Source organism: Leptodactylus fuscus, chromosome 10, assembly GCF_031893055.1.
Source record: "Leptodactylus fuscus isolate aLepFus1 chromosome 10, aLepFus1.hap2, whole genome shotgun sequence".
NCBI classification, from domain to species: Eukaryota; Metazoa; Chordata; class Amphibia; order Anura; family Leptodactylidae; genus Leptodactylus; species Leptodactylus fuscus.
In genome coordinates this window covers 65,698,362-65,714,480 of record NC_134274.1, presented here as the reverse complement: position 1 = coordinate 65,714,480, position 16,119 = coordinate 65,698,362, and the positions used below count along the sequence as shown (strand labels likewise).

Below are 16,119 nucleotides of genomic sequence, written 5' to 3'. Positions count from 1 at the left end.
CTAGTAATACATCACACTGCAGCCAGGAGCAGAGACACCGCTATATAACTGTACGCAGCTTTCACTGCCTCAGTGACGTCACCAACCCAGTACAGACAAGGAATCACGTGACGAACTCCTCCGGCATCTCCTTTCAGATTTTTTTCGAACACGCCCCTTACTGCTTTACTTACCAACCATACAAAGGTCCCGCCCACTTCATCTTACAGTAAGTGACGCACATGAATGACGTCATTAAGGTTGCTGGCGCAATTTGATGACGAAGGGGACAGGAAAACGGGAAGGTAAAAAAAATAGAAAACAAAATAAAAGAGCGCAGATTAGTTAGTATGTCGCAGCTCGTGCGAACGGTCAGGGTGGACGAGCGGTTCTATAGCGGAAATGCTGCATGTTTGGCTATTTTATATTTTTGTATAAGATGGGCATATAGTTACAGAGCATGCCGGGAAATTCAGGAACACCTGGACAGCAGTGGTGCTGTAATGTGGCGCATGGAGGGGGGAGTTGTGTGTTATCATCTCCATAGCAAACTCTGCGCTGGTTAAGTGAAATTCACCCCGTTATCATTTATTTTCTATGGGGAAAAGCTGTGACTGTGAGCTAGTGAGATGTATGCGGTGTAGACCTAGACTGTATGGTAACTTCTTTATGGACAGGCTTCTTTGGGCTTTAAAGGGAACCTGTCAGCAAGTATGGGGACACTAAACCGCCATCATGTACTTATGCACGATTATTTTAGTGTTACAAACCTTCCTATGCCAAGTCTCAACTTTGCAACTCCAAGCACATGATCATTGGGTTGATGAAGCTAAGATCAATACACCTTGCATCTCTTAGGGTCTGTTCACATTGAGGTTTTTCCAGGCGGATTTTGATGCAGAATCTGCCTGAAAAAACGCCTCCCATTCTTTTCAACTGTGTTACTAGCAGTTTTTTTTCCCCTCTGGCAATTTTTTTCAGCCAGCGGAAAAAAAAAGCAATTTGACCTATATTCAGGCGGATTCTGTGTCTGCGGCTCGAGATTCCCTCCTGATTAAGCCCATTCATCCGGGCCTAACCAAGAGCAGGATGCCGTGACGGAAGGCTGATGCATTGCATCAGCATTCCATCGTGGCTAACTGCGCAAGAAAGTCGGCAGCAGAAAGTAAAAAGGAATTTCCACTTCACTTTCTGCCGTGTGAACTGACCTTTAAGCTCTATTCACATGGCGCTGATTCTCCTTTTGAAAGTAAATAGGACCCATACAGACAAAACATGGGCAAGAATCATGGTGGTGTGACTATAGCCTTAAACGGTACCTGAGTTTTCATGAAAAGTTAAAATATGAGCAGTCTTGCTCTGTAGTCTGTTTTCCAACTGTATAAGCCAGCCTACATGATGTCGTATCAGTTTTTCTGCTGCTAATCACATTATAGCTGCAGCACATTTGTCTCTTAGACTATGAGAGTTTACAATAAGGAGCAGTCTGCCTCCCTCACTTAGCCGTTAGGGTTGAGCCGATCTTGACTTTTCAGAGTCGATTTTGAAATCCGATTTCCGATCATTTTTCATTCGAACCCGATCTCGATCCCAATGCAAGTCAATGGGATTTTTTTTACTAATCAGAGATCAGATTTTAAAAACAATCCTGTTCACTACACAGCATGGAATCTAACAATTGAAAGCTTTAATGCTGTTTAGTGATTAAAAAAATCCCCTGGCTACCTAAGTCCCCCCTGTTGTCTACTTACCAGCTGCCGCTACCGATCTGCGCTGTTCTCGCTCCTCTTCTTTCTACTGCGCATGTCTTCAGAGCACCGTATGTGCCTCCACCTCCCAGGCTAGTTTTACTGATGCGGGGAGTAGGCGGGGCTTGTGGCTTAGGAGAGTGGGTGGCTACAGTACCCGCCCACACTCTCCTAAGCCACAAGCCCCTCCTTCTTCCTAGGTCTGTAACAGTAACCTGGGAGCTAGGGGCGTGCCCGGACCGAGAAGAGGCAAGAAGAGAACAGACGGGGAGTGGCAGCGGTAAGTGGACTTGTCTATCGAATCTTTATTGTATACTCAGCTCTGCTACATCTGAGATGTAGATCTCAGATGTAGCAGAGCGGTTGAGTATAGGAATAAATGGATGCCGCCGGCACCATTCATTCTTAACATCGTTCGCTTTTCCCACAATGCTTGCACAGCATTGTGGGAAATAACCTCCGACCTCAATCCTGCCTAAAACGATCGCTCAACCCTATTAGCCATTACTATTAATACTGGTTTATTTACATGTAACTTTACCAGGAACAGCTGTATAATAGTAAATAAATAACTGGGAACAGCCCAACTGATCATGACATAGGAGAATACTGCTTGCTGTTTGTGGGAAAATAAATAAATATATATGTCCCATTTTTAATCAAACATCCAGGAGAAGATGTGAATATAAGACTTTTTCCCCTTATATCGTAATTTGTGAGGTTTGCAGAATGTCCAGTTCTCTGCAAAGAGCAAGCAGTTTTCAGATGTTTGTTTTCAAATGCAGCATTTCCTCTGCGGATATCTTTATGAAATATGTGGATGGGATTTGTTAAAACTGTAAAATGGCACGCTTTTTACACCACGTGGGGCTTCAGCCATAGGTTTGAAAGTTATTCCCTATCCACGGTTGGTTTGTTGCTCCATTCATTGGTTTTGGGACTGCCAGACGTACTGTACTTGTCTCTGGCAGTCGCATAGGCTTCACATCCTGGTGCTCTAATTGATGGGGTCGCAATGACCTCTACTTTTATCTTCTATAACTTTGGATTCCCATACTAGATTCAGTCAGTCTACTGGATTCCTTACATAGTTCTTCCAGGTGCCTTGAATTGATTGAAACAAATAAATGTATATACTTTTCCTGCTTTCTACAAATTTCCCATGTACCTTAAAGTCACCAAAGATCCAAAAGTAGTAACATTATACCTATAGGAAATATTCCTTTATACAGAAATACAATTGTGACATCGTGTGTCTCATTGTAGCAGATGCATTCAGTATGAGGTGCATTTTTAAGGATGCCGTCTAAGGGCTAGTTCACACGGAGTTTTTTTGCAGGCGGATTTTGACCGGAATCCACCTCAAAATCTGTCTGCAAAAATGGCTGCCACTGATTTCAATGGGAGCCGCTCACTTTTTTCCCACTAGTAGTAGAAAAAAGAAGCGACGCCCTATCTTGCCACGGATTCCGCAGCTCGAGACACGCTCTAGTTTAGGCCCATTCATTCAGGCCTAATCAGAATCGGAATGCTGCGACTGAATGCCAGTGAACTGCACTGTGAACAAGCAGACACCGGGGATCCCTGCATCCCGCGATCGACCCATACGTCCTTTGTGATCTACCAGTAGATCGCGATTGACGTATTGGGCACCCCTGGTCTATGGGGTCTGCTGGTTTCTGAAGGTAACTTTTTTAATAGGATTAGGTTTTCGTTCGGAGGGTCGCCAAGCAGACCCCACCCGAAGGGAAAACCCAACGCAGATGTGAACCTAGCCTACCCTGCTCAGTGACCGAGGGCATCCATCATTTCACGGTTGGTACTCTATCTTGTTTCTGTGGGTAATATTTCTGCATTCCAATAGACCCTGTAGTCTGTATATAAGCTGTAGTTATTCAACCATACTTACATCCTCCTCGCCTTCTTTCTCAAATATGTTCTTGGTTAGAAATTTTCTCCTGGTATTCAGTGAAGTGAAAAATCAAATAGAAGGGCATTAGGTTTCAGCTGGGAGTTGCCTGCACTTAGTCTTTTGTGCTTCAGCACCCGATACCCTTCCCCCTAATCATCTGCCTGGTTATCAATAGGCATGGTTTGCTGGATCAGTTAACCCTATCAGTGCCTGAGCAGATTCCTTTAAAGCACTTTAGTTATGTCTTCTAACATAATGACCAGTGATGCTTCATAAAGAGACACGAGGGAGGAGACCTGTCCCGAAGGGTATGATGTAAGTACTGTAGCAGGCAATACTGGGGCTCAAAATCACTTTCAAATGAAGGATATAAAGAAAGCAGCGCAGCCTTTTTATCTGTGAAGATTAGGAGGTATATAATTGTATAAGGCATAGGCATTCCCATTTATGGAATCTTGAATTGGATAAACTGAGGAAATGAAAAAACAGGATTATATTGCATTGATCTTGCTTCCCTTTCCATTTTATTGATCCTGTTATGTCTCATATTTTTGTAACAGCATACTGATGTGTTTGTGTGTATGGGTGGCCTTAAAGGGAATGTATCACTAGAAAAATTACCTACCGTACTTTTTAAACCAATTTTTATGTTAAACATATTTGTAAAGAATTTTTCACATTTTCCATGTAACTATATTTATATTATTTTTAACCACTAACTAATAAATAGACTGACACTTGAATTCTGTAGGTTTTTCTTGCAGCAGCAGTTGCTTCATTTACATCACGTATAGAAATATACCGCTATAGCTCTATAGGTAACACAGCATAACACCTATCATTACATCTACTACGGACAATAGATGATGTAACTGCTTATCTGCACCACCTCCCTGTACATGTCCAGAAATTTCCTATAATTCTTTGTGAGTTTGCTCCAATCTGTTGCTGCCTATGGCTATTGCTGTGCTGTAAAGCATATTGCTAAATGTGGTTAAAGGGATTGTCCAAGATAAAATTAAATCCCTGCACTAATCTAAACACACCTCTCTCCTTCCGGTCTACCTTCTAAATAACATAATTTCTCAGAAATATATATTACTCATATCCCTTGCTGGTTATCTGGTGATGCTCCATTTCCGGAAACAGAACATCACTTCTACTACCCCTCTGCTCATTCACTCCATCATACTTGGCTAACTTCTTGCTACTACGTTTCTTCCTGTGGGTCGGATTCTCCCTGTTTTCTGTCTGCCGGTAAGTGCTATAAACCCAGTGCTGCTTCGTGCAGCCGATAATCCACCGCTACTGCGCAGGCATGGGAGCAGCATCATAGACTTGCGCAGTAGAGGAGGATTGTCAGTTGCAGAGCAGCGCTGGGACTATAGCGCATAATAGCAGTCAGAAAAGAAGAATGTCCCACAGGAGGAAGACTGGAAGGAAGAGTGATAAGTATATAATGGAGTCAGGGGTTGAGCTAAGTAGGTAGGGACAGGCTAGTAGTTGTGAGTGGGATAGCTAGAGAGACAGAGAGGGGGTGTATGGTAGGGAGGAAGGGGAGGAGTAAAGTGAAAGGTAGCGAGCATTGAGATTATATTGCAGGAAGCTGAACCTTGTAAACAAATGCAGAAGATACCAGGAGCTCCTCGAGACACCCAGAAATCACTCAAAACACTGCTAAAGGTAGATGGGTGCATTTATTAACCCATTAATAGCACTAACAAACTTTTTTAAAAAAAATAAATAAATAAAAAAAACATTTTTTGCCCGGAAAACCCCTTAAAGGGGCTCTATCACTGGAAAAAGTCATTTTTAACTAATCACATCTTTGCATAGCCTTTAGAAAGGCTATTCCACACCTGCCTTTCCTAAGTCCGTTTTTATTCATATGCTAATGAACTTCCAGCCAGCACAGGAAGTTCCCAGCAGCACTCGTCTCTCCTATGTGTGTGTGCAAACAGGAAGCTGAGGCAGCATCCTAACATAGGAAACAATAGCAAAGGGGTGCACGATGTATCGTGCACCAGTCTAATTAGGATATGAATAAAAACGGACTTATTCAGAAACCATTGAGGCAATCTACATAACAAAGGTAGGTGTGGAATAGACTTTCTAAAGGCTATGCAAGGATGTGATCAGTTAAAAATGACTTTTCCCAGTGATAGAGCCCCTTTAAACACATCAGAGGAGAAACTCAGACAAATTGGCCGTTCCATGATTATGTGCAGATAATAGAATAGACGAAGTCTACAATCATAAATTAAAAACGGATTAGAAGAAAGTGTTAAATTTCACTTTCTGCTTTTAATAAACAAAACAAAAAATTGGCAATATGTTCCTTGTAAGGTGGCTATACTCATCAGCCAAGGTCACCAATTTCAGCTGGACCATCCAAACCATCTAATGGATATGGTAGTGTCAGGCATGTAAGAAAGGGTTGAGCATGTTTAATTTCGGCATGCTCAAGCTTTTTCTTAATATTAGAGATAAGTCACCACCAGGGGGCGTATTGCTGTAGCTTACTATACACCACCTATTCACAATACATACATGCTGGGCCTTCATGTATACAGGTGTTTAGAAGAAATGACTTGTTGGATTATCAGCTATATACTATCTGTAGCCAGTATGTATGGCAGGCTGACAATAGTGGCTGAGATTGCCTCTTGTGGAGAATGTGGGGACCTGTTGTGGTTCTTGGCCAATGCTGTTTAGCACTTTATGGTCCATTCCCAGTTTGAGGATAGATGTAAACCGTGTACAATCTCAAACATCTCTAAATTCGATTTGCTGCCACAGGGATTATTACACCGCACAGCTGAACAGGAGATCTATCTTGTTATGCAGCCAATGTGAGGACTGAAGACCCCAGTCAGGTATGGAATTCATTGGATGACATCTTGGTTGTCACCCAGAAATATATAAACCACTGTTGCTTTTAGGAAAATGAGATGATTCATGAGGAAAATGAGATCCTTAAAAGGGTGGTAGGTCACAGCACCCATATATGTTCCTACCTCCGTTTCTGTGCATGCAGTATGGGTAGCGGGCAACCAGCCTGGCAGCATTTTTCGTAGTGCAATATTTCCCTGTCAAGTGAATATGAAATCATTAAACTTACTTACAGCATCAGGGATGCAGCCTTTACTGCTGAGCTTACAGAGCTGTCTGATAGCAGCGTACTGTAGAACATATAGGACACTCCTATATTCCTACTGTCTGGAAGAATCCCCTAGTGGTGAGTCACTCTATGACATTCTTGGCATTAACAGCGCACTGATGCTGCAGATGAGAAGGAAACAGCCGGGTTTACTATTGGCTTTGCACATGTATTGCTGTCTGTAATATGGTAGATAATTGTATTCTGATCAATACAGTTCTGAACAGATATGTTATTAAAAGCCGTATTTCTTCTTAGAGACCCTGTAAAACCCAGTTGTTAGTCAGATGATTCTGCCAGTGGCCAGAAAGACCAGTCCCTAATACAAATACAAACATATAGGATTAAGGAAGCAGTAAGGCAAAATAAATCTGATACATGTGAAAGAACACAGTTGAGATCCTAGCCGTGTCCCCGAGCTGAAGCAGCTGCTACAGTTACTGGTACCGCTAGCTAAAGATGGGACAGTTTTCTCACCTGTGGGCAGTTGATCAGGTTAGAAACTTCTCCATTTCCAAACTTTCTTCTAACGCTAAGAGAAGACTGGGAGCAGTGGCGTAACTACCACCATAGCAGCAGAGGCAGCTGCCACAGGGCCCAGGACATTAGGGGCCCAGTGACAGCCGCTACCGCTGCTATCATTATACTCGGGAGTCTTTTCGGATCCCCGAGTATAATGATTGGCGGACCGGGAGAGGTAAGAAACATAAAAAACACTGTTACTTACCTCTCCACGATCCTGCCAAGCCTCCTTCTTAGTTGTCTGACGTCTCTGACGTCACATGAACCCGGCCTGCTTCCTGGGTCATGTGACGTCCGACGTCATTGAAGAAGGACGGCAGCGGAGGCTGACAGCGTAGGAGCCGGGGGACAGGTAAGAAACAGTATTTTTTTTTTAATGTTTTTATTCCCCCGGGTCTCTGATTATTATACTCTGGGGTCTGAAAAGACCCCAGAGTTTAATAATTGTTTATGGGTGTCCACAGTGGGACATAATACTGTGTGCAGGGGCCACTATGGGGGATAATACTGTGTGCAGGGGCCACTATTGGGGAAAATACTGTGTGCAGGAGCCACTATTGGGGATAATACTATGTGCAGGGGCCATTATTGGGGATAATACTGTGTGCAGAGGCCACTATTGGGGATAATACTGTGTGCAGGAGCCACTATTGGGGATAATACTATGTGCAGGGGCCATTATTGGGGATAATACTGTGTGGAGGGACCACTATGGGGCATAATACTGTGTGCAGGGGCCACTATGGGGGATAATACTGTGTGCAGGGGCCACTATGGGGGATAATACTGTGTGCAGGAGCCACTATTGGGGATAATACTGTGTGCAGGGACCACTATTGGGGATAATACTATGTGCAGGGGCCATTATTGGGGATAATACTGTGTGCAGGGGCCACTATTGGGGATAATACTGTGTGCAGGGGCCACTATGGGGGATAATACTGTGTGCAGGGGCCATTATTGGGGATAATACTGTGTGGAGGGACCACTATGGGGCATAATACTGTGTGCAGGGGCCACTATTGGGGATAATACTATGTGCAGGGGCCATTATTGGGGATAATACTGTGTGCAGGGGCCACTATTGTGGATAATACTGTGTGCAGGGGCCACTATTGGGGATAATACTGTGTGCAGGGACCACTATTGGGGATAATACTGTGTGCAGGAGCCACTATTGGGGATAATACTGTGTGCAGGAGCCACTATTGGGGATAATACTATGTGCAGGTGCCATTATTGGGGATAATACTGTGTGGAGGGGCCACTATGGGGCATAATACTGTGTGCAGGGGCCACTATGGGGGATAATACTGTGTGCAGGGGCCACTAAGGGACATAATACTGCGTGCAGGTGCCACTGTGGGGGATAATACTGCGTGCAGGGGCCACTATGGGGGATAATACTGTGTTAAGGGGCCACTATGGGACATAATACTGTGTGCAGGGGCCACTATGGGGGATAATACTGTGTGCAGGGGCCACTATGGGGGATAATACTGTGTGCAGGGGCCACTATGGGGGATAATACTGTGTGCAGGGGCCACTATGGGGCATAATAGAGCACACAGGAATGCATAGGAGGGGGTCGGTCGAGGTCTTTGGTGTCGGTCGGAGGGGGGCCCCATGTCAAAAGTTTGCCACGGGGCTCCGCCATTCCTAGTTATGCCACTGACTGGGAGAGTTCATTCAAAGTGAACATACTTCAGGGCATCTTTGCTGGTGGCTGAAACCCTTTGGCAGTCGCCAGTGAAGTCTTCTCTGCTTTTACCAGGTGGCTGCTTTGGGTGTCCATGTAACAGTGACCAGGGTCACTTTAAATAAGCCACCGGGCCTGCATATTAAGGTACATTGCTTGGCTCTTGTTCCTGATAAAATTTCCTTCTTGAAGAACGGGGAAATTCTTTAGGCTGCACACTCTTATGTAGTCAAAGCTGTATTGTAGCTTAGAGGGTCTGTTGTTCTTGTGAGAATTGTAAAACCTTGATGTCACAAAATGTTACCTGTCTGGAACCCACTTGTGATATTGAGTGATTTATCTTACTTGCATTCAACTAAAGGGAGCTACTTTCCATGAGGTGGTGCTAGAGCAAATTCATTATTTGTACCAAGGATGACTTGCATATTCATAATCTTTTCCTGGAATTCTTAGAAGGACATGATAAATCCCTGTAAACCATAAGACAGGTGATTTCAAACTTTTTGCCAAGAAAGCCATATTTGGTTTAGTAAAAATGTGTGGGGGCAGACCATTGAAATTGACACCATTAAAGAGAATCTTTCGTGTCCTCGTTGATGTGCGGTATTATATACCGCTAGAAAACAGTGTGCTGAATTCTGCACGCTGTTGGCTTTCTAGCAGTATATAATACCGCACATCTATGAGCCACAGTGACATTGTATGCTATAGGGGAGACACAGTAGCTGATGAGGGAAGAGGAAGCCATGGGCATGAGCAGGGATAGGTAAGTTAATAGGGGCTGTTACTGAACCCCCACTGCCTATTAACCAGTTCCAGACTGACCATTGGGTATATATATGTCTGGGTGGTGGCTTTATTGTTCTGTGCCCCTAATGACCCCTTATATCAATGACTACCCCCTTATGTTCATAATTAGAGATAAGCAAATGGCGTTTGATGGAATTGGTATTCGATCGAATATCAGGCTGTTCGAGATATTCGATTCCAATCGAATACCACGCTGCAAACGCACTAAAAATTTGTATCCCCTCCTCGCTTTTTTTGCACCAATAACTGTGCAGGGGAGGTGGGACAGGAACTACGACAATGTAGGCATCGGAAAAAGTAATTGACTGGCTAAATCAGGTGAGCTCAACTTTATACGAATGGTGGATTTCAGATTCGGTTCAAATGAGACTGTGAACTATGTGACTGTAAGACAGGGATAGATGTACTGGCAGGGTTGTACGCTCAACACTGCTACATCTGAGATAGGACCAAAATGGAGACTACTGTGGACCGATTTTAGACTCCACCTCCTCACAGACGAAGCTTCGGCAGAACCAGTGTTGATTGGCCGAATGCTGTACACTGTATGGCATTCGGCCAATCTACGCTGGTCAATGCATTCCTATGGGAAAAAGTCAGCTCCCGCTCAGCTCTGCTATACTTGAGATGTAGCAGCGCTGTGTCAACTCTGCTACATCTGAGATCGGACCACAATGGAGACTGCTGTGGACATGCTTCCCTTGCTGTCCCAGTTGCATTCCAGAGGTGTTGGCATCATTTCCTGAGGTGTCTTAGTAGACTAGGTGACTTTCCTGAGTCGATTAGTGGTTTCCCCTGAAACTAAGCATTTTTCCCCATAGACTATAATGGGGTTCGATATTCGTTCGAACAGTCGAATATTGAGGGGCTATTCGAAACGGATATCGAATATTTCACTGTTCGCTCATCTCTATTCATAATGCCTCCTAATATAAATGACCCCCCCCTTATGTTCATAATACCCCCTCCCTTATAGTTATAATTACACCTCCTAACAACCTCTTATACTTTTAAAATACCTACCACTGTACTAAAAAAACAAAAAAATAAGTTATACTCACCTACCTGCAATCCTGATGTACGGAATTGCCAGCCCTTGCCTGTCCACGCACAGGTGACGCAATGCTAAGACATAATCACGCTCCTGTGCTGAGTTGCATACATCTGTCTGTGTTCTGATTTTCTTGTCAACCGCAGGCCTCATGTGGCTTCCGGATGACAAGACAACCAAGTTGCAGGAGGTGTAAAACATGTATTAATGGCAGCGCCTGGGTGGGCCCAGGGCAGCCGCCCCCTCTGCAGTCAGTACCCAGCAGCCCAGTGGGCCCCCTCAGAAGTTTGGTGCCCTGATCATGTGCATGAAGCTTTAATTCGCTATTTATACATGGAAGGCAGTCGTAGTAATTGTTGCCCTGCTCAAAGAGTGACCTCTTAGCATTATTATGCCTACATACCATTTATTTCCATTCCTGCAAAGTTTGTACTCCTCCGTGGCTAAAAAATGTAGTGCGATCTCTGGTTCCACACCAGTTTTCATAATCCTAGCCAGAATTTCCCCAATATTTTTTGACCAAGTACATAAAATGACAGGGTCTATGCACCTAAATAGAAATCTGCGTTAGCTGCTTGCTGGCATATGTTTCTAGCATCAATTAAGTAATACAGAGCCATAGTGAACAAAGGCTAAAAATATTGTTTTTTAAGTCTATAGACCCTGGGCTGTTTATGTGTTTGCATCCCTGAGGTCTCGTTGTCGACCATGCTCGTAATAATGAAAGACATTTTCTTTTCTGTAGGTGTTATCCGGATTGGATCAGTAAGCCATGAGCTCCGCTCCATCTTCACTGGGGCTTCTCTCAGGATACAACTCCTCCAGCTCTGATGATGAAGATGCGGCAGCTGACAATACATCATGGTGAGCAAATGGGAACTTGTTGTCCTATCCCTACTCCTAAGGGGTATTGACCACATCATAGGGATCTATGCCAATTGGGATCATTAGACCCACGGCACTTGGCTGTAATAGAGGGATAGAAATGCACCTGTATTACACTTGTGTGAAACTGGTCTTAGATTAGAGGGGTTATCCAGGATCTGATACAACGTGACCTAGCTATATGGCTGGAATGGGAGCGATACTGTAGTTCCATGTACCACTGTTACAGTGTATGGAGCTTCTGGTCTATACAATGCAGAACTGCATCCCCACTCCCATTCACTTAAATAGGAGAAGCCACAAACCTGGTATACAATCTCTGTCAGCCGAAACAGATGAGCAGGACCGGGTCCATGTGTCAGACTATCCTATGGATGAATAATCAGTATCAATTTTCTTTAAATCCTGGAGAAAGAGCAATACCAATTTCTATAACAATATTCCATGAATTTAATGAAATTAGAATATGACCTTATGCCAAATTATTGTGATAGATTTATTGTTCTGTCCTATACAATTGTGAAAGATGCAGTGTAATAAGAGTTTTATTGGAGGCTATTTCACAAGCGTCACTCTCATCTTTCATCTGACACTAAAGTTGCAGTGCTACCTCCTGCCTGTATGTTTTCCAGAGATATAACTGATTGCAAACACAGTTGAGATTGGGATATTGATATGCAGCTGCTCCCAATGTTTTCGACTGGATAATACCTCTGAATAATATAGAACCTTAGTATTATATGAAAGCTGATCATCTCCTCTTTCATTTTACATCAGAAGCAAGTTTTATAATCCCTGTTTCAAGCGAACCTCTCCACACCCTTATTTTCCGCGCATTACACACAAGTCTGTATACCATACATAGTGAGAGGCAGTATACAGCTCTCAATAGAGATGTAAGGAGAAGAAAAAGAGAAGTGCAGGATTTCACAGAAAGGAGCCAAAATTAGTTAATAAAGTATCTTACATAATTTATTAACAACGCAAATACTGGCTGAGAATCAAAAGTTACATTTTAATATTTTGAATTGAATTATCAATTGGTAGCTAATAAAGGATTGGAAGAGGAGGAACGAGGTAGGGGGTGCCTTAACTGAGCATGCTCAATTTGAGAGCTGCAGGAGAGGCCACAGAGAAGAATGTTGCAGTAATCTGGGTGGTAAGTTAAGGGCATGCAATAACATTGTGGCTGACTCAGTATTGAGGAATAAGCAAACTGAGATATATGTTTGGTTTAATTGATTCTGCCAGAAAGGTCAGTGGCTTACTTGAGTGGTTTCAAAGACCAAGTTTCCCTGAGGCAGTGGACTTGTGAGGGGTGGGAAATTGTGGAGTCATTAACTGTGATTGACAGCATTGGTAGGGAGCTTGAGTGAGTAGCAGTGGTCAGATTTCCAGTCCCCCAACTAGCATCCCTTCCCTTCATAACCATGAGAAATGATTGCCTATCCCATCTTGATCATGACACCATATTATTAAATATGCATACGGTATTTGTCTTAGGGAAGCTGTGTTTTCTGCACAGGATTTTCCAATCTAACAACTTTGTCCTCTTTTTTTTGTTTCAGCCAGGTTCCATCTAAGTCCAGTTTCTTTGCAGATGAAGCCTCCAGCAGCGAAGACGAAGCGGGAAATGATAATAAAGATAAGCCGGAGAAACCCTCAACATCCCTCCCTTCCCCTTTACCCTCCTTCAGGCTGCCCGCACCTTGTCTTGGTAACCAGAGCGGGTTGAGTTCCAGCAGTGTGTTCTCAAACCCATTCCAAGATGAGAAGCAGGCACAACTAAGCATCCTAGAAAGGCATGTCAAACTGAGTGATGGCAACTGGGCAAAGGGTGGAAAAGGTATCTGTCTGTCTTACCAGAGAGATGGGCGATGTCGTTATGGAACCAAATGCAAATACAGCCATGGTACTGACTTGCCTCAGGGAAGTGCAACTTCTGCACAGCGAGAGATCGGTGGAGACGATTCAAGCAGTAACATCTTGGAGATGACTGGTTTAGTGAATGAAGAAGAACAAGTTGAGGAACCTCAAAATGATAAGAGGAAGCGAAAAAAGCCAGGACTCACTGACAATCTAGTTCCCCCTAAAAGATCACTAAAAAGCTACCAAAAGCAATTGTCAACTGAGAGACCATGGGCAGTGTAAAAAACAAAATCTTTATTCCATATATACTCACCCTGTGACCTATATATGGAGATTGGTTGTATACACTTAGGTCCTGTAGAATAATGTTGTATTTATGAACTGTATATTTTCTCTCTCCTCTTTACAGAAATATATGTGTGATAGATATGTGTCTGGTATTTACTCTTAGGCTGAGTCCCCACGTTGCAGAAACACAGCTTTTTTTGTTGCAGATTTTGTTGCGTTTTTTTGAGCCAACGCCAGGAATATTTACAATAGGAAATTCTTATAGTTCTACCTTCTGCTCAATCCACTCCTGCCTTTGGCTCAAAAAAACACAACAAAATCTGCAACGAACGAAGCTGCATTTCCGCAATGTGAGGCTTTAGCCTTATAAGCTCTTACCAAATTCTGTGTCTCAGGTTTTACTCATAATAGGTCATGGCAGATCCCATTAGATATGTACCTAAATTCTCGAACCTAGATTTTTGTACACTTGTTGATGTGATCCTTATAGGAAACTGTTTTCAAATAGATTTGACTGTTGACTTAGAATCTACCTTTTCCAAAATTTCTGTTGTATAAGGACCCAGTGAGACGATAATGTTTTCCATCCATGTGTTGTCCAAGTGTAAAAAGGACAGCAGACAGAATGAACACTGGTACAATAAGTTTAAAGGGGACCTATCGTCACCTCCACCAAGTCCAGCTATTTGGATCATTTAATAGACACTGTTTCACTGATTCTGGCACAGTTGGAATTTTTTCTTTATCCCCACCAGTCCTGATTAATAAGTGCTGTTAGTTTGGTTGCCTATTGTACTGTGAGACAGGAGCAGGCAAAGTGGCGTGGCTCAGAGATCTGACACTGTTCACCTCTGATTGGAGTTCAGCACAAGCCCTTGCCTGCTTCTATCTGACACCATCCAACTGACAGTACATAGCGTTAGTAGCGTATCAGACAGCAAAGCTAACCACTGATTGCTCAGGGACAGTTACAGAAGAAAATTCTATTAAACTATGCAAAGAACTGGAGTCGCTGGTGAAAGGTTCTCTTTAACTGATGTATTCATATGTCTAATAGCCATATTTTACATTGACTGAAATTGCAGCATTCACTGCTTTGGTCCAATTTTTAGAATAAAGTCACAATTTCAAGTCAATAGGTTAGTGAAAAAAAAATACAAACAGCACTCTGACGCCATCCATGTGCAGCCCATTTCTCACTGATGTTCTAGGAAATGCCGAAAAAGCTTCATTTAAAAAAAACAAAAAAAACAAAACAAATAACAAAACACTGATGTCATTTGGACAGGAAAAAATGGACAAATGGAATATACTCATGTGCACTGATATAAAAACACAGGTGAGTTTTACAACCTTCTTCTGAATTCTTAAAGGGAATCTATCATTTGCAATAGGCATTTTTAGCTAAATATATTTTTGCATAGCGTTTACAAAGGCTCTACCTTTTATTCCATCGTCAGCATGGGCGTTTTTCAATTATCCTGGATTTAGTGATATTTAAATTAGCCAGCACGGAGCACCAGAAGTTTTCTAACTGTTGCTTGAGCACTACAGCAGCATCAGCAGCAGTCTTCCCACCGCCTCCTTCTTCACACAAGATCCCCCCTCCTACATTTCTTCACTGCTTCCAAAGGGTGGTGAGAAGGGGAAGGCTGCTGCTGATGATGCGGTGCTCAATTATATGTAATGCAGAATGTGTTTTCCAAAAAGCACCCCCAACAAGCTATATTCACTTTAGCTCCTTTGGTGGTCTTCAGTTTTTCTTCTTCTTGTTCTTCCTTCTCTTCTTTGAGGCACTGGTAGTAATCCAGTGAGCCCCAGGAGGATGAAGTTGAGGATGCAAGCGAAGCACAACTAAGTATAATACATGATACGTTGTTTATAATATACGATACCAAGAAGCAAGTTGATGTGCAGTCTGCAGAACATATAGAACCATTGATATAGTGTCTGTATAAATCTCCAAAGAATATATCTCCAAAGTATAATATACACAGGTATAAACTCAGTACATCTAGTATACAAGGGTGAATAATCCGAACATGAAAGAGACAAGTGTGAGTGAAGATTGTGAGGACGTGGAATAGCATAAGGATGTGACCACTGATAAAATAATTTTTAGCATAATCTGTAGACCCCCCAACATAACTGAGGCGTGAGAGGGTCAGTTGTATAAGGAAACTGAGTGGTCAGCAC

The 16,119-nt window shown here is 43.0% G+C and overlaps 1 protein-coding gene across 1 annotated transcript; it reads left to right on the top strand.

Annotated features, from left to right (window-relative positions):
• Positions 1-208: 208 nt before the first annotated feature.
• Positions 209-15,610, top strand: LOC142183379 (uncharacterized). The gene is made up of 3 exons (XM_075258453.1): positions 209-284; positions 11,627-11,745; positions 13,335-15,610. Exons 2-3 carry the CDS (start codon positions 11,654-11,656, stop codon positions 13,915-13,917), a joined length of 675 nt encoding a protein of 224 aa, XP_075114554.1. The 5' UTR covers positions 209-284; positions 11,627-11,653; the 3' UTR covers positions 13,918-15,610.
• Positions 15,611-16,119: the final 509 nt, after the last annotated feature.